The 18,428-nt window shown below is 56.8% G+C and overlaps 1 protein-coding gene across 3 annotated transcripts; it reads right to left on the minus strand.

Annotated features, from left to right (window-relative positions):
• Window positions 1-107: 107 nt before the first annotated feature.
• On the minus strand, window positions 108-18,060 carry KATNB1 (katanin regulatory subunit B1). Of its 3 annotated transcripts, XM_070451244.1 has the most exons (21): window positions 17,936-18,047; window positions 16,962-17,138; window positions 16,546-16,831; window positions 12,212-12,342; window positions 9,698-9,815; window positions 6,464-6,564; window positions 6,023-6,064; window positions 5,307-5,390; window positions 4,977-5,092; window positions 4,554-4,625; window positions 4,253-4,403; window positions 3,916-4,106; window positions 3,679-3,809; window positions 3,218-3,268; window positions 2,169-2,260; window positions 1,932-2,051; window positions 1,691-1,840; window positions 1,416-1,492; window positions 1,255-1,329; window positions 900-1,016; window positions 108-527 (listed from the first exon to the last, which is right to left on the minus strand). In XM_070451244.1, the coding sequence occupies exons 3-21, from the start codon at window positions 16,583-16,585 to the stop codon at window positions 395-397; spliced, it is 1,992 nt and encodes a 663-aa protein (XP_070307345.1). In that variant the 5' UTR covers window positions 16,586-16,831; window positions 16,962-17,138; window positions 17,936-18,047; the 3' UTR covers window positions 108-394. The 3 variants fall into 3 exon arrangements, with proteins under 3 accessions (XP_070307345.1, XP_070307346.1, XP_020759488.1); XM_070451245.1 differs by lacking the exon at window positions 16,962-17,138 and having other exon boundaries at window positions 17,991-18,060; XM_020903829.2 differs by lacking the exon at window positions 16,962-17,138.
• Window positions 18,061-18,428: the final 368 nt, after the last annotated feature.

Raw genomic sequence — 18,428 nt, forward strand, 5'->3', positions numbered from 1 at the left:
CACCTCTAGGTCTTGGAGAAGAAGTGGTCTCCTCTCTGAAGAGGCCATCAGGGACCCAGGAGAGCCTTGTGACCCAGAGGATGCAACTCCCAGCAAGGAAAGCAAGGAATAGTTACAAATTTAATAAAATTCACCTTATAAATTACAGCAGCAGCCCCAGGGTTCAGTTCACTGCCCCAGGAAGCAGGAGTTGGGCAAAGCTGGGCAGCTGTTGCTGCAGAGAAGTTGTCAGAGGTCAGGGCTGAGGAGTGGCCAGTGGGCCAGCGCTGCCGCCTCCAGGATGGCCACAGGGCAGCAGTGGGGGCCGGGCAGAGGCTCATGGGCTGGTGGGCGCACAGGGAACAGGCGTGGGGGCCGAGGCCAGGCCTGAAGGTGCCCCCACTCTCTGGGCTCCTCAGTCCAAGCTGGCCATAAGCAGGTGCAGCTCGCGGAAGGCACTGCCGTGGCGGCCGCTCAAGCCTGACTTGCTCTTGACGAGGCTGCTGATGCTCTTGAGCTGCTTGTAGCAGAGCCGGCACTTGTGCAGCCTGTGGGCAGAGGGTCAGCACTGGAGGTGGCCAGCCGGCACAGTCCCGTGACTCCTGCCCAAACGCAGGGCCTTTCCTGTACTGACCACACCGGCCCTCCTCCCAGGGGAAGGCTGAGACCCAAAGAGCAGGGCCCAGGCCAGAGCCAGGCCATGGAGGAACCCAGGCTCTGGTAACCCCACCCCGTGCCCTGCGCCACTGTCCCAGGCACAGTGACCACCTCTATTGGCTGTTTGACCAGGGCCATCAACAAGCAGGCCTATGTGCTCTTGCCTGACATGGCACGCGCGCACACACACACACACACACACAGACACACACAAACACAGACAAGCACACCACACACCCCCCACCACAGCCCGGGTTCCTCACCTCTCCTCCCGGCTGATGTCCACACCCACTGAAGGCGGGGCCGCCAGGATGTCTGTGATGAGGGGCAGAAACCGCTGCAGGATCAGCTTCAGAGAGGTGCAGCCTGTCTGGACATAGCTGCAAGGGCAGAGGGATGGATAGAATCACTAAACAGAGTGCACGGCTCACGGAGACAAAGCGGGGCAGAGACGGGGCCAGAGGCAGCATGGACTTGTGGTCACTCTGGCCTTCTAACTTCGAAGAGGATAGCAGTGTGGTGCAGCCACCCCACAAGTGCACCAGCCCTGGGGGTCTTTCCCGCGGTCCACCCCCACCCCGCCCTGCTGTGAGGCAGGTGTGGCTTCCCCATGAGTACCTCTCATACTTGCTCTGCAGAAGCTTCTCGATCTGCGGCAGAACCGTGGTGCACAGATCCAGCTTCCACAGGGAGCTGGGGAGAGGGCCAGGGATACGTGCCCTCAGCACCTGGCCCTGCCCACGGCCCCCCACCTCCCATCCCCTGTCACAGCCACTCACGCCTTCTGGTTGACAATGTTAAGGAGGTCTACGACCACAGACAGGTCATTGATGGCCACGGCCGAGTCCACCGACGTCTGTGCAAACAGAGCACCCGTCAGTGGGGACCAGGGACACAGTGGCCCTGCCTGGGTCTGATGTGATCACAGGCTTTATTGGGGGGGTACATAAAACTGCAAGGTGTGGTGATTGGAGCTGCCTACCACCCCTTCAACTCCACCCCAGGAAGCTCTATTCTCAGCTCAGCTCTAAACACAGGCAGGGGTGGCACTTGCCTTGATATCACCTGTGGTCCACACACCCCGCACAGTGTCCAGGTTCTTGTGGCGGCTGGTGAGCACGACGCACATGGTGTCATGGCCTTTGCGGATCTGGGACATGGCATCCTCGTCGACCAGCTCTGCCTGCTGGGGGATCTTCACAGCCTGCGTGGAATGGGTGCCTGGATGCTGGCAGCCAAGTTCTGCCCTTGCCCCATGGGCCTCCACCCGCTCTCAGCCTGGGCCCCCCACTCACGGGCAGGAAGTTGGAGGCCTTCAGTCCGATGGGCTCATTGCGGGTGGCAGGAAAGATGGCAGGCTCGGCCTTGGGTGCAGGGGTGGAAGTGATGACCGGGGGCCGGGACAGGACCTCAAGCTGGAAGGGTCTGGAGTTAGCAGGCAGCCAGCCCAAAGCTTCCCCCTCTGCCCCTCTCTCTGGCAAGGGTCACCCCAGCCCTGATTCAGGGCACCAGGCCCTCTCCAAGCCTCGTACCGTGCCTGCTCCACCTGGACATACGTTTGGCACCGAGAACTGTGCGTCTGTGGCTGGGCTGGGCTTTGCTGCCTCCTTGGCTGTGGCCATGTCTGGTGATAGAAGGGAAAGATCCCTGGGTCAGGTCAGGTCGGGAGATGGGACAGGCGGGAAGGCAGGGCTCGGGCTGGGACTCTGGGTGGCGCCTTGCCTCTTACAGGGGAGGCCTGGTGAAGAGGGCGGGGCCTGTCCCCTCCCTTTCCACCTACTCAACCACAGGTCTGGCAGAAAGCAGGAACTGAGCACCACATGTGGATGGGACCCAGGGAGTGGTGGCCCCAACACCTCACTAGGAATGGAGTGTGTTTTTCACGGGGGGGTTGGTGCCGAGCGGATGGTGAATAGGAGTGTAGGAGACAGAGGTGCTTCAGGAACCCAGCTTTAGGGGCACAGGAAGATGGCCCCTTGAGGAGAAAGCTGGTGGTGGGGAGAGGTGGGGAGGCGGAGGTTGGGCTGGAAGATGAGGGTGCCCCATCCCACCTTTTCCAATCATAAAGCAGATCAGATTTTTCTCCCTTCTTAAATTCTTCAGCAGCAAAATCAAACAGCAAAAACCAGCAGCAAAAATCCTCCAGCAGCAAAACCCAACCCCCAGGGCCTGGGGACCTGGCCCCCCCAAACCCCTGCCCTCCTCTTAGCTTCCTCTCACCTGAGGCTATTCCCTCCCCATATCCTCACCTGGCCCCCAGGCCTGCCTGATGCACCGCCTCTGCAGAGCCTCACAGCCCCCATGTACACAGGCCCCAGTGCCTCTTACCACCCGGGCTCCTCCTCCCACGTGGCTGCCTACCATCCGCCTTCCTCACTGGGTGTGGGCACCTGCCTGCTTTGTCATGCTCAGTTAGCAGGGCCGAGTCCCACGCCTGGCACACAGTAGGTGCTTTTTGGGCGAATGGTGGGAAAAGACCCAGGGGGAGAGAGGCTGGGAACTGTCCTGTGGTGGGGGGGGGGGCAGCCTGGAAGAGGAAGACTGGGGAGCCTGGGAGGCCAGGCTCTGCCCCCTGACTCACCATCTTCTGGGGGTGCAGGGAAGGGTTCACTTCTTCGGGGTGGCGTCCGACCTGCAGAGGTGAAGGGGGCTGGGGACTCACATGGGCCAGCCCAGGGCTGCTGTCAGAGCCCTCAGGGCCTAGTCAGCCAGGACCCCAGGGCCCCACAGGATGCAGGAGATGGGTAAGTGGTTCCAGGGTGCACATACTGTTGTAGACCGTGATCCCTAGGGCCTGAACCCTCAGGCTTGCCACTACTCATGCCCTTGCCCCTGGCAGGCCAAGCACTGAGGGGCTGCTGGGCTTCTGCTGGGGCCTAGAGGACCTGGGGACAGAGTCGGGCCCAGATGTAGGTGAGGAATTAGGCTAAGGGGGCGCAGCAACATGGACACCATCCTGGAAAGGACCATCTGCCTTTGCGTCCCAGAGTGGGATGGTGGGGCTAGGCAGGGATGGGAAGGGAGGGGAGGGGAGGGCCTCACTGATGCTGTTCTTGGGCTGGAAGATCTCATTGTAGTCCTCCGCGTTCTGGATCTCGGCCCGAGACTCCCGCTCGTCCCGGTCGTCCTCACTGCTGGGGCTGCGGCGCTCGCTCTCCGAGTTCTGCTTCACCCTGGGGGGCCGGCCGAGCAAAGGGAGGTGGGGGGGGTGCAGGTGGTGAGGCCGGGGGGCCCACCTCCTGCACCCCCCAGTGCCCTCTGAGGCCCCGAGCACCCCACCTCTGAGGCTTGCTGCAGGCGGTGCTGGGCCGCTCGTAGATGCGGCGAAGGGGGGCGCTGGGGTGGGGCGGCTGCTGCGCCGGAGGCCGGCTGTCCTGCACTGGGTCCCGGGCCACCGTGCCTGTCCTGGTGACCCGCGTCAGGTCCACCACGTAAGAGGAGACGTTGCTCTGAGAGAAGGCCACGCCTATCTGCAGGAAATGGAGGAGCTGGGGCGGGACCCTTCGTGGGGCCCTGAGGGTAGGGTCCCCACAGGGCCAGGAGGGAGTTGGGGGCCTGCGGGGAAGGAGGCCGGCAGCCTGGCGCAAAGGTGCAAGGTGGGCGGTGGCTCTCTCACCAGCTGGTCGTTGCAGATGGCCAGGTCGGCCACCTTGCCCCAGTGGACGAGGACCACATCAAAACAGCGCTCTGGCTCCCAGCCGTAGACACGCAGCGAGTCCTGGCAGCCACTGTACAGGCAGCAGCCATCGGGGTTGAAGAGGATGCTCCTGGGCCAGGTGAGAGGAGGCCGTGGGTCAGAAGCCTCCGGAGAGGCTGCGGCAAGTCCAGGACCAGAGCGGAAGTGGAGACGAAAGGGCCACCGTGGCCACGCCCCATGGCCCGGAGGAGGCCCCGCCCAACGCCCTGCAGCCGCCTACCTGACAGGCCCCGGCTCCCCTTCGATACAGCTCACCACCTGGAATTTCTCCAGATCCCAGAAACGGATGGTCCTGCAGAGAGTCAGGCCCCATGCCTGGTTTCTACGCAGGCCAGTGGCTGGGAAGACGCGCTTTTTTGCAGACACTTGCCCACCCACCCCCAGGTCAGGGCTACTCTTGAGCACATGGGAGGTGGACACTGGCCTTGGATCCAGACAAGCCAGGAAGGCCCAGGACACTGGGGCCGGGGAACTGGAGTCAGGAGAGAGATGTGACCTGGGTGCCAGGCTGGCTTGGCTGGCAGTCAGTTCAGTCCAGATAGAATGTGACACCCCGGGACCGAGAGGCAGACTGGGGCAGATACACACCCAGAGCACAGAGGTGTGGCAGTCACAGGTCATGGGCCCTGTTCCTCCTCCTCACCTGTCAGAGCTGCCGGAAGCCAGGAGGTACTCGTTGGGGTGGAACTCCACCACGTTGACAGGCCCCGTGTGGCCAGGGAACTCGGACATCATCTTGCCAGCAGTCAGATCCCAGAGCTGAGGCAGGGTGGGCTGGAGGTCAGGACCAGCCTGGCCCTCAGCCTCCGGATGACCCTCTCATCCAGTCCGCGCTCTTTATCCACAAACCGCCTCCCACTCTGGACAGTCTTGGGGCGGGCGAGCCGGATGGGGAGGGAGATAAGGACCCAACCTGGGTGTGATCGGCAGACCCCAGTCCCCAGCCCTGGGCCCACGCCTGGCCGCGAGCTACCTTCACCGTATGGTCATCTGCGGCAGATGCCAACCACTTCCCGTCAGGGCTGAACCGGAGACACCGCACGGCCTGGCTGTGCCCCTGAGGACAAGACAGGGCACGCATGCTGGAGGGGCCCGGCCCTGTGGGCTCCCCTCCCCACCCCTACTCTCCCTGCCCTCCACAAGCAGTGCTTCCTGGGAGCCGGCAGAGAGGTGACAAACCGCCAGCTGCGGGGGAATGCCACAGAGGAACGCCTCCCCATGGGTGTTCAGGGATCCCTAGTCCTGCGGGACACTCCAGATCAAGACCTCGTGGTCTTACAGGTTGAGGGGCAATACGTGCTGTGCCTCTTTTTGGAGAGTTAAATGCCTCCTCTTACGTCAAAGGGTCGAACGACTTCGAAAAATAATTATTAAACTCAGTGCTTCCAAACTCATATGAACAGGAACCCCCTTCACTTAATAACACATGTTATCAGCCTACAAACTGTGGAGGACAGTTTGCTGAACATGGTTCTGTGGGGAGCATGGAAAGCTGGGGGTCCAGGTGGACCACCCACTGCACCCCTGCTCTGCTCCAGATGCACATTTCTCATCTGGACTTTTTGTTTCTCACGGTCTCACCCAGGCTGGATGAGCAGCTCCTCCAGCCCCTCCCAGGGTCTGGGCACCGCCCCAGGCTCAATGCCCTCAAGGTGCTTGTGGAATGATGGAGAGAGGGGCCTCACTTACCCTGTATCGGAAGACACAGCCTTTCCTCCTGATGTCCCAGAGCTGTGAAGCGGGGAGCAGAGAGGGGCCGGGGTCAGAACAGGTCACAACCAAGGTGGGCTGTGCTAGGGAGGCCTAGCCAAGCTCAGTCCTGGAGCTTGGGTCAGAGGGCAGTAGATGGCCATGAGCAGAGAGGGGCTCTGAGCACCTCCAGGTCATTACACCCCAAAATGACAGGGGTCTGGAAACTGCTCTTATAAAGCTGGGCATTCCGAGTACAAATGTCTGGCCAGTGCTCCCACATCTCCCTGCCTGGGGCGGGGGAGGGGGGCCATGGATTCTGCAGCACCTCGGGGAGGGGCCCCTGCAGAGCCAAAGCCCACCCCCTCGGGTGGGACTCACCATCCTGGTTCCACTGCCGGCCCAGTCCCGGGAGAGCCAGGGTGCTGAGTGGTGTCTCACCTTGATGTTTGTGTCCTGGGAACCCGAGGCTACAAACTCGCCATATGGGTGGAAATCCAGGCTGCAGATGTTGGCTTTGTGTCCCATAAGTGTGCGAAGGACTAACAGGGGAGAGAGTAGACAGTGGTGTGAGAGGTGAACAGGACGGCGAGCAGAGAAATGGCTTCAGTGTTCGTTTCTGTGTGTGCTTTCGTACTGACGGCACAGGAAAACACAACAGTAACACAGACGTTCAAGATGAAGAGGAAAGTCAACCAGAGTCCTACCACTCTAACAACTAGCTTTTCTTATTTTCCTCCTGAGAGATGCCAGCCATTTCTGCCATTACATGAGCCCCCAGAAAACTCCCCGCAAGCGCCATGCGGCTTGTGCCAATGTGTTCTCACAAGAGTGAAGCCCCGGAGTCGGCAGAGTCGAGCAGCTGCTGCATTTGGTTTACATCCTGTGGACATGGAGCTTATGACCTGCCAGGCATCCCATCACACCCAAGACAGCACGAGGAGAGGGACGCAGGAGCGGTCCAAGGTGGGGGAGAAGCTGCTAGGTTGAAAGAGAAGTCCAGGGGGGCTTTTTGGAGGAGGTGGTATTCGAGCAGGATGTCAATGGGTAGTGGATGAGGGAGGCTTGTGTTTCTGTATCATTCTGTATCAGAGTATTCTCTGGTACCACTCAAATTTGCCTCTTTTCTCTGGCCTCATATGCCTTGCTTTTTAGAAAATTTATAATTCTGCTGTTTGAATGAAACTGATCATGCCAAGGGTGCTGGACAAAGAAGTGTGGCAGTCCAGGGATCCTCAGGTTTGAGCCAAGGTGAAACAGGCTGCCTTGTGAGGTAGTGAGCTCTCCGTTGGAGCAGGTGTTCAAGCAGACTGCACACATAATGCTTTAAGGACAAAATTCAAAGACACTAAGATCTGAGCAGCTGTCCTCCCCACACTGTAGTTGTTACATGCCATCGGGGGCTCAGCACTGCCTTTCTGGCCAAGGGGGCTTCGGGCACATGCAGCCCAGTCCAGGCCCTGAAGGGTGCACACTCCCCTTGCACATGCTCCAGTCCATGCCGCCCCTGCCAGCCCACCTGCTTTGCATCCCAGAGCCAGGCTTCCAAAATCCTGCCCCACCCCAGAGGATGCAGCAGGTCCCACCCCTGCGTAGGCCGGCTTTGTGAAGCCCAGACTGCCTTCCTGTGGGATCCCGGGCTGACCCGCCCTCGCCCTCTGGCTCTCCATGGAAAGCAGGCAGGACCACATTCTTCTGGTGTGATTTCTGCCCTTGCTGTTCTGTCCTGGGAGGGCTCTCAGTCCCTCCTGATGCCCTACTTGGTCACGGGATCCAGGATCTGCAGAGAAGAGGGGTGTCCAGGGCCTGTCTACCCAACATGGGAACTTCCAAACCCTCCAGCTGAGCAGCTGGACCTTCCAGTGATGGGCAAGTGAAGCCATAGTCAGGCAGCCCTTTAACAACCTCTTTTTGCACGTGAGGTGCCAGTTTGCCTCTGTATCATTTCCACCCACGCTGTGGTGGGTAGGGGTGGAGGTGGGCCTGAGGTCTTACTTAGGTCTTCCTGCCGAGAATGCTGAGGGCGAGTTTCTCTTTTGTCACTGAAACCCACCCACCCCTGCCAAATGGCAGGGCAGACAGCGCTGGGATGGGAGTCCTGACACCAGGATTCGAGGTCAGACACCCCAGCCATGGAGTCTTTACCAAGTTCAGGGCCCTCCTTGGGTCTCTTTGCCCATCTGTCAAAAAAGGAGACAGTGCCAACCTGGTTTTGCATCAGAACCAGCTAGAAGCTTATGACAGCCAGATCCTGGGCCCATCCCTCTCCTGAGTCAGTTTCTCTGGGAGTGGAGTCTGGGATGTGTCACAAGTAGCTTGTAGAACAGCCAGCCCTGGGAGCCCAGGGCTCAGAAATTCCAGACGTCTTTAGTTTCCATTCTTTGCCTACCTCAAGAAATCTCTCAAATTCCCTTGTGCATGAAAATCATGGCTGCGAAATCACAACTTTTGGCTTCTCTTTATGTCTTGCTCCTCTGTGAATGGCAAATGGCTGGTACCCTCCACTGGGATCTGGGTCTAGGCAGAGGCTTCCCAGAGTTGAACCGCCTGCTGCCTGAGGCTTTTTGTTTTCTTGGCTGGAGCCCAGCCAGCCTGGACATGCTTCCTCCCTGGCCCCTTATCCAGTGATGCCCCCGCCTTGTGGGTCCTATGTGTGGCCAGGCAGTGGGACTGCGTGCTGAGATGCTAAGCTCGCAGCCCCTGTTTTATTATCTAAGAGGTCCTGGGGCTCTGTCTTTCTGAAACAGTCTGCCACTAGGTGGGTAAGCATCACCCAAGAGGCTCAAGTGAGGTCCTAACTTGAGGACCACCTACACGAAAGCAGGATGAACCTGGCCACTGGGCATGTGTGGCCAATGGCCACCATCCTGCAGCAGAGCATCCTGCAGGCACCAGAGGAGAGGCCAGAATGACCTTTAAGGTGAAGAGGGCAACGTTTTGGGGAGAGGCAGACTCGGCAAAAACCCATGCCACCCCTTCCTCTCCCATCCTTCAGGGAGCAGATGGCATGCTGCAAGGTCCAGACTGGAGGCTGGCAAAAAGCAGTGAGCAAACAGGTTTTACTTAGACCTCTGAGTGTCAGCCTGCACAGTGTTCTGAAAAGTATGAGTTAGCTGTCAACCTTTAGAAATGGGTGGATTCCACATAAATGCCCAGATTCCCAGCTTCTCTTAAAAAATCTGTAGAGCTGGCAAGACTGTGCCCACATTCTGATGTGGCAACAGCCGGTGAGGCTGAGAGGCAGCCCCATTCTAGGGAAAGTGAGACTCCCTATTTGGCTCAGAACTGAGGGCATGAGTCTCCAGACCAAGACCCCAGTGAGGACCCAGTACAAGGATGAGAACGTGCACACCAACGCCCTTCACTGTGAAACCTGAGGACACTGGGGGGAAGGTCCTACAAGCCTGGAGAGGGGGGAGGGGGGAGGGAGAGGGGAGGAGGGGGAGACGGAGAGAGGGGGAGGCAGGGGAGGAGAAAAGCAGGTCCCACGAGAGGATCTGGGATGACCTCCCAAAGCAACCCTGGAACCTAAAACACACCGTCGGGTGAGTGAACCAGGAGAGAAGCACCTAACCTAGTTAGAACAGGCTTCCTGGAGAAAGTGGCTGGATGGGAAAGCTGGGGACAAGCACAACTGCAGGCATGCGTGGGGGGGAAGCAAGTGTGGACACCTACTTTTGGCAGCTTCCAGGTCCCAGACGCGGATGGAGCCCGACTGGGAGCCGGCCACGATGAGCTCCTCGGGGGTGTTGAGACGGACGCTCTCCACAGGGGACGTGTGACCCGTCAGGCTCTGAGGAGAGAAGGTAGCAGCTTTGGTGCGCTGTGTCAACAGACCCCCAGCTGCTGCCCCCAATCCTGGATCCCCGGGAAGCTCATCAAGCAGGGATCCTGTGGCCCCCCCAGGCCTCTCGGCTCCCAGGGCTGAAAGTGGGCCAGACCCCAGCCACACGCCATCACCCGCTGTGCTCCCAACAGGAACGTCACCTGCAGGAGTGGCCCTCCAGGGGGGCAGCTGACCCTTCAGTCCTAAGTCCAAAGCAATGTCCTCCTGGACTGTGCTCCCATCTCTACTCTGCCTGGCCCAGCCCTCCAGAGGGGAAATCATGGCAGAACTGAGGTCTGACCCGTCAGTGGCCTCTGGAGCCCCCAGGTCCCCAGGGGCTGACCCCCACCAGAGGACCTGGGAGTGATTCTGCTGGAAACACAGACACTCTCCCCAATTCAGACCAGCCTCTGTTGATTCTTTTTCAATTGGGGTGTGTTACTCTGGCATTTCAGGGAGCAGGAAACGCACCTGATCCCCCAAAACAAAGTGATGCAAAACAATTTCAATTCTCTTCTTAACCCAATCTCAGTTCTGACCTTAACCTTGGCCATGGTTTGGGTCAGATCTCAGCTGTCCATTGGATCTCACAAGAGCACTGAGTTGATCACGTTTCTACTGATAAACCTCACCTCCTTTTTATCTTTACTCAGTTAAGAGTAAAAAGAACACTGTCCTGTGTGGCAAGATTGGAGGAGGAGAGGGCAAGCTTCAGTGCCACCGATGAGAATGTAAATTGACTTCTGGAGGGCAGTTTGGCAATATGTTTTGAAAGCTTTATAAAAAGTACACACCCACAGATTCAATCTTATGATTGCAGATCGGTCTGAAGATTTAGGGAGATGAGGATGTGCCCCACTGTGGCTAGGCTGAGCCAAAAACCTGGCTGTGACTTCCACACTGGGAGCCAGGCTCACCCCTACAATGGGATACCATGAAGCTATTAAAACTCGTGTTGTAAAAGGATATTTGCTGACACAGGAAAACACTCTCAATGTTGCTATATTTTAAAAAGCCAGGCTACAAAAGAGTAAGACAGTGTACTGGAAACATATTGTTATGTATTTCTGTGTGTGTACACGTGGGCATGTTTACATGTGTACACATAGGCACAAGTCTGCACACACATGCACGCATATGTGTCTGTATCAGCCCCTAGAAGCACACAGACCAAAGTGCCAGGTGTAATGGTCCTTGGACAATCAAACTGCACAGAACTCATTTCTGTATTTTTTTCCCCTCCTGTGTGATTTCGTTTTGGAAAACGGTTTTTGGCATTGAATACAGTTGTGTAACCAGGGGGACAGTGCTAATGAAATTGAGCAGAACCCTACAGGGCCTTCCCAGGACAGACGCCACCCACCTCCATGTCCTCTGCCTGCCTTTTATCTGGAGAAAAACTTTTGTCAGAGAACAAATTCAATCAGAGGAGTAAGGAAAATGCAGAAGAAGCAAAGGCAAGCAGCCAAACAAGACCAAATAATAAGAGTTTAGTCATTAAACAAAGTCAAGGAGCTTTGGTTCCTTCTCAAGGGCTGTGGATCCTGACCTGAACCCTATCTTGTCAAGCTGTCTTGTAGATATCGAAACTCCCACCAGATGGAAGAAGCTGACTACATGACGACCACACTGTCACCATGACGTAAGATGCCACAGTTCTGAGAACTGGCCTCAAAGAAACGGGAACAGACAGACCATGAAGCTGGACACGATGCTGGGTGGACCGCCGCACAACCGACTTCCGGTGACGTCAGAGCTGGCTGTGCCGCTCTGCACGTGGCTCCCTTGCATCAGCTACACACCTCTGAAACTCCCCTTTAAAAGTTCTTGCCCTCTGATCAATAGCGGGGAACTGGCCCTTGGACACAAGACCACCTCCCCACCAGCCAGCCTCCTGAATAAAGCAAACTTTCCTTTCAACCGACACTTGTATTAGCTCCCAAGCCAAGCAGAGTTGAGTTCATTAACACTATTAAAGAACCAGTCCTCTAACCAGCTCCAACCAGGGGCATTCAAATCCCTTTTGTGGAATGAGGTGGGCAATGAATCAAAATAACCCTGCATATAACTAACAGGCAAGTGTACAGGCCCATGGGCAAGGGAGGCTCAGATTCGGGCCTGTAGGCTTATTTTAGCCTTTTCATACAGGCTCCCCAGAATTCCTTCCCACGACCAGGTGACCGCCCCCGCTCCCCATTCCTGAGGACTGGCTGCTGTCCCAGCCATCTGGGTCGTTCTGGACTTCCCTGAGCAGACAACTTGGGGGGAGCACTGATGTGCTGGGTTTCTGCAAAGCTGCCCACTCCCAGCACCCATCCCTGGCCTGCCCATCTGCCCCACCCTGCCCACCGGCCGAACCTCACCATGATGCAGTTGGGCTTGTTGATGGACCACAGGTTGACGCGGCAGTCATCCCCGCCCGTGGCCAGCAGCCGGCCCGAGGCTTTGCCCAGCACCAGTGAGGACACATTGCTGGCGTGGGCCACGATCTCCTCTATACAGGGAAGAGCAGAGGGAGAAGACAGTCAGGGGCCTGACAGGCCACGTGGAGGCAGGCTGGGCCTTATCCTGCTCGGCCCCCATCCCTGGCTCCGGAAGCCCGGAAGGAGGGCCTTCCTCCCTGCGGCTCCCTTTGGTGCCCAGACACACGCCATGAGCAGTGAGACAGTGCAGGGCTTGGGCCTGAGACAGAAACAACAATTTCTCAACTTTACTCACTCCCATCCTACCCTTAAGCCTCATGAATTTTTTTCCTTTTTCTGCATATCAATGGGTATTATTATTCAGTTACTATGATCAGTTTTAAAAACTGACATGCTATTTTTATTTAGCTTTGTCATTTAAGCAATAACACACATGAAAATTACAAGCTTAATATGTTCACTACATTTTTTCTATAATACAAAAAGAAAAATGAAAGCAATGATTAAAATAAAAAATATTGACCCATGTACCACCTAAGGGCCTCTCAACTGCCCTGGTGTTCCCGCTTGGGGAAACCCACTTTCAGAACCATACAGGTCAACGGCAGACAAGCTGTCCCCAGGTGAGCTCAGCCAGGGCTGCAGCATCATGGACTGGGCTCTGGTCCGAGCTCTGCTATTGCAGGCTGTGTGGCCTTGGACAAGTTGCTCACCCTCTCTGAGTGCTGCACTCCTCGGATAAATGGGGATAATAATAGTGCGTGGCTCGCTGGACTGCTGAGGATTCACTGAGGACATTCCTGTGACCTTCTGTGAGGGGCTGAATACTCATGGCTGCCAGGCAGGCTACAGATCAGACATCATGGAGAGTGGGCACTGCGGCCCGGGAGAAATCCAGGAGGTGGGCTGCGTGAGGAGGGAGCAGGAGGCAGCCAAACTGAGGGGTTGGGTGTGAGAGTCGAATGGACAGAGGAGGAGGTAAGGTCACTGTGGGTGGCCCCGAGGGCCCATGGCCTGGACTTGGGGGGGAGGCGGGGTTGCAGCAGACACTAAGTCTCAGAGGGCATCGCCAGAGAAGGAACAGGCAAGGAACCAAGAGGCAGCCCAGGTCTCCGAGCCAGGGCCTGAGTAGTCTCTCCTGAGAAGGGGGAGGAAAGAAACAGAGTCCCCACACAGACAAGGGAAACATGCTGATGCGCTGAGGCAGCTGGGAGGCTGGCCTGGGCCACGCTGAGGGAGAGGGCGGTGCAGCTGCTCTGCAGAGGCCCGTCCTGGGCGCCTGCTCCAGCCTCCAGCCTCCGCCTTGCCTGGGGGTCTCTGTGGTGTTGGCCTCAGACTGCAGGGAGGCTGGGAAGTTGGGCTGGGAAAGGATGCTGGCCAGGCGGCATGCCTCACAGGGGCTTTCAGAACTGCCTGGGGGACTAGGCCCCAGGCTCAACCTCACAGACGACACCCCACCTCAAGGGGTGGCGGGGCCAGCCCCAGCCAGGTGAGAGCTCCCGGCAGGCTCAAACGTGAGCCGGGGCCTGGGGGGCCCTGCCCCTGGAGTCGAGGAAGCTGGGCCTCTCTCTGGTCCACACCTCGGCCAAGCAGCTTTCTGTCCCCTAGACACTGTAGCACAGATGCGTGGGTGCCCTGGGGCTCTGGTCACAGAGAGTTATCTGTTCATGAGCTTCTGTTGGGCCGGACTGACTGCCCAATTTAGCTAGAGGCCAAACCGTCTTCCCCTGAGCACTGCGATCCCCCAGCCCGGGGCCCCTCCTGTTCTCTGAAGACACACCCTACATGTGATGCCCTCCATGCGTGACCCACCAGGAGGCCTAGCTGCCCACCCTGCCTCTCAGCCTTCCCAGGGAAATTTCGGGCTGGGCCCCACCGCACTGGGTCTCCTGGGCCCACTGCCACCCTTCTCTGCATCTCAGGACCACTGCCTGCAGAGACAGCCATTAACACATAGTATGAATGTTTCCTGGGTGTCTGCGAGAGGCCCTGCGCTGAGAGACGGTGGGGAGTGACAGTGATAAGGTTCTCGTCTCCACGCTCCAGCCTGGTCAGATGGCTCCAGGGACAGGACATCCAGCCCAAGGAACTGCAGACTTTAGGGCAAGCAGAATTTGAAGACTGGGCCCTTCTAGAAGGGCTCAGACTACTCCCCTGCAAGAAGCCTGACCAGGGGATTGGCTGGAACCCCTGGAGGGACCAGCGGGTGGGGTGGGGAGAGCGGGGGCACACCTCAGGCATCAGGCAGAGAAGGGCTCGGCACAGGGCACTAGCCTAAGAGCTCCCAGTCTGGCCTGAAGGATGGTACCCTGCAGTGGCCCAGGCCTGGGTACTGAATTTAAATGCAAACAAACAGAAGTCCTCACAGCTGGCCAGGCCAATGGCTGCTGCTCTACTGTGGGGCCCAGGCTCATGCTGGTTTCCCAAGCTCAGGGGGCACAGTCTGGACCCCACATCCCAGCCAGAGCTAGGGGGACACTGTGTTCTGGTCAGAAGCGCTAAGCACCTGCATGCCAATAGAAGGTGCAAAGAACTGGGCTTCAGCAAGCACTTTCTGATCCTCCTCAGACTCTGGAACCATAAGGAGCCAGAAGTCATTTGGCCTTTGAGCTCTTTAGACAATTTATACTCATGGAAACTGCTGTGCACATGAAATTGTCAGCAGATGCCCAACACGCCTGATCACGTCACTTCCCACCTGAATGCTCTGATGGCTTGGCCTCGCCTTTCAGATAAAGTCAAAGCCTCAGAAGGGCTGGGTAAGGTCCCAGAAGACCTTACCAACCTATGTAGCACCACATTCTTCCCACAGCATGCTGTAGCCCATGGCCTCCTCTGAGACCTTGAAACCCACCAAGTTTCCTGCCTCAGGGCCTTTGCACATGCTGTTTAGACAGCCCACCACACTCCTCTACTCCTACCCCCTCTATCATGTAGTTAACTGATTTAAAGCACACATTCCAGCTTGAAATCAGAGAAGGAGAGACAGGTGAGTGTGATTACCTGATTCCCACGTGCTGTGCTCCCCAGACTCTAAGCCCCACTGTTACCTTGCCCTTGCCTGTCTCAGCAGGGCCTGGTTCTTTCCTGGTTTCTCAGGAAAAACCAGCTGTTGAAGGTATATATACATAACCCCAATAAATATAGAGCCATTCTGTCCAAAGTGCACCTTCTTGGGAGCCCATAACATGATTCTCCCTAAACTCTGGAACTGAGGAGCAATTTGAACATGGCCCAATCTTCTCATTTACAAATGAGGGCACTGAGACCCAGCAGAGAGTTTTGCTCAGGTTCTCACAGTTAAAAAGTGGAGGACCCCGGCCCTGCTTCTGAAAACAGCCCAGGGACAGCTCATAGCAAAGGATGACCAGTTTGGACACATCAGATCTATGCCAGCCAGTTATTACTAGAGGAGTATGGCCCACAGAGGCACCAGATGCAAAGCAACAGGTCTCAAAATATGATCCAGGGAAACCTGGGACCCTCAAGATCCTTTCAGGGGATCCAAGAGAACAAAACTACTTTTATCATAATACTAAGATGGAGTCTGACTTTTATACTCTCATCTCCTCACAAGAATATGGTGGCATTTTCCAGAGGATACATGACATGTGATGACATCATCATTAACAGTATGTTTGTGCGTTGTTTTCAAATGTCTCAATGTTCACTTCTGAAGTGGTAAATGTGGGTAGATATGAGTCCCATAAACAAAAACTCTTTGTGATCCTCAGTAAGTTTTAAGAATATCAAAGCGACCTAAGATCAAAGAGTTTAGAGGTGTCAGTTTACAGTAATGGTGGCGGTGGGTGGTACCTGGATTCAGATACATTGCAGAGGCTATTAGCAGCCCCCTGCCTACCCTCTCACTTCCGACCCAGTCCCAAGATGTTGTCATCTGATGAGGGAGTTTGACTGGTGAGACGTCTGAAAACACCAAGGACATCTTTGAGGGGCACCATCCCATTTGCTTGCCTAACTGGAAATCCTGCTAAGTGCTTTATTATGTTCATTTTCTCACTTGAATCTCACAGCAGTTCTAGCATGGAAGCGTGATTATCTCATCGTAAAGACAGGAAACTAAACCTCTGAGAGGTTAAGTCACTTAGGCAGTCTCACTCACTGCCAAAGTCATGATTTGCATGTTGGTCTATTTTATGCCAAAGAATGGGAGTCTCCCCTTGTGCCAAGAGTGGAAGACAAAGTTGAGGGTCCGGGCCACCCACCAACAAACAGCTACCGGGGTAAATGGGGTAAGAAAGCAAGCCACTCACGCAACTTCCAGGCCGTCTTGGTGACCACAGGGGTGGCCATCCTTCAGCTGGCTGGCACCTGAAGGTCCACCCACAATAGACTGTGCTTTCCTTGTGGGGTGGGGGTGGATCCCCCCCAGATCCACCAATCAAGTTGGCAGGGAGTTTCCACACATGCAGGCAGAGGGAATGCCTCTCTCCAGACCACCTCGTGGTTTTAAATCATCCACAGCAGCAGCCCGTGCGTGCCTTTTGGGATCCTGGGTGATGGAATGTCAAGCTTGAGCCATCTCAGCTCAACACTGGGCTGGAATACAAACAGAGGTGATGGCTTGTTAGCAAACACTCAGGGGGAGCTCAGGGGGTCCCTGGGTTTACAGAACTGCAGCTGCAGCTCCCTCGATGGCCAAGGTCACTTGATAAAAACAGACACCCACCAAAGGCACCAGAGACAAGAGCTCCACTGCAAGCTGGGTTTGAGAATCTGCAGAGGGGTATCTCAGGCAGGGTGGCTGAAGCACAGAGAAAAAGAAGGTTCTCTCAGTGGCCAGGATGATGGGAGGAGGTTCTGTTCCAGGAGGTTGGCTGCCTGAAATGCAGCTGAAATGCAGCAGCTGCAGTGGGGCGGGGAAGAAAGACCACATGTCTGCAGTTCCCATAGATCTGAGAGTCAGTTTTGTCTGACGTATGGGAAGGGGGCGGAGTCAGAGACTAAGTTTAGGGGGCCACGAGAGGCACCCGAGAGATAGAGACTGAAGTTTTCTCTAGGTAGAGTCTTGAAATGGGCCCTGGGAGTCCAGTATGAATCAAGGGAACTACTCCAGGTCCCTGCCATTTCCAAGGACAGTGCTGGGAACTAGGCCTCCAGACTGGGCATGAGTCGGTATGACTCTTCAGCATTAAAAGGCGACCTCATGGAGCCTTCTATCCGCTCCTCCAAGCCTCTTTCTCCTGGATTCCCCAGGTCTGCCTCTCTAGTTCTCCATTCTCTCCTCCTTCTCCCTGCCGCCTGTGTGTGCACATCCGGTCTCCAGGGCTCCCTAACTTGGCCCCTGCCTCGCCAGACCCTCTTAAGTCCCCCCTTTTCTCTCTGCTATCCCCATTCATTCACTCTCCTGCTTCAAGTGTCCCCATTCATCCCCCCTCCTCCCGCAGACCCCCGGCTCTCCTTCCGGCCTCCCAGGAGTTTCCCCTCGGGCCTCCACACCGGTCCCGCCCCTCCCGAAGCTGGGGCTGGTCCCTCGGCCCTGCCTAACCCTCCCACTCCTCTCAGCACTGGCTCCAGCCTCCCTCCGCCCAGAGCCTTCTCCGTCGCATCCCAGCCTGGCCCCGCCTGGCTCGCCCCAGCCCAAGGCTCAACCTCCCCTCGCCGCCTCGCCCCTTCGCCCCTTCGCCCCCTCGCCCACTCCACCTGCAGCTGCGGCTCGGAAGGCCGAGGCTCCGCTCCAGGCGCGACCCCCACTTGCCTCCATCCCCTGGCCTGATTGGTCGCTGCTTGACAACCGACCCTCACAACAAAACCTCCGCTCAGAGCCCCTCCTTCCTCATTCCCAGCACCAATCAACCGTCGCGAGCACTCCACCTCCCTTCGGGTATGACCAATAGAAGCAGGCGCTTCTGCCGCCCTCTCCTAAGTGCCCGCCCTCTTTTCCTGAATTGGACTAATCATGAGGAAGGAGAGTTCAAGAGCCGCCCCTAGGCCTCTAGTGAACCAATGCGAGCTGCCGTTTCCTTGGTTCCGCCTCCGCCTCAAGTTTTCCCTTTCCATCTCTTTCACTAAAACTAGTTTGCACTTAAAATTTTTTTTTCGAAACGCCCACCAAGGGCGGCTGCACCAATCGCTTTAGCAACCGTCACAAATTGACCAATCAACAACCGTATTATTGGAAAACCAATTTCAGGAT

The sequence above is a fragment of the Odocoileus virginianus genome, chromosome 20 (genome assembly GCF_023699985.2).
Source record: "Odocoileus virginianus isolate 20LAN1187 ecotype Illinois chromosome 20, Ovbor_1.2, whole genome shotgun sequence".
Taxonomy (NCBI): Eukaryota; Metazoa; Chordata; class Mammalia; order Artiodactyla; family Cervidae; genus Odocoileus; species Odocoileus virginianus.

Excerpts from the sequence above, each read along its gene's own strand:
- KATNB1 (XM_070451245.1), bottom strand. The coding sequence starts at position 16,585 with ATGGCCACCCCTGTGGTCACCAAGACGGCCTGGAAGTTGC. Across the intron at positions 9,816-12,211 it reads ACAAGCCCAACTGCATCATG|AGCCTGACGGGTCACACGTC; the intron begins GTGAGGTTCGGC and ends TTCTCTCCTCAG. Across the intron at positions 2,261-3,217 it reads CCCTGCACCCCCAGAAGATG|ACATGGCCACAGCCAAGGAG; the intron begins GTGAGTCAGGGG and ends TTCTATCACCAG.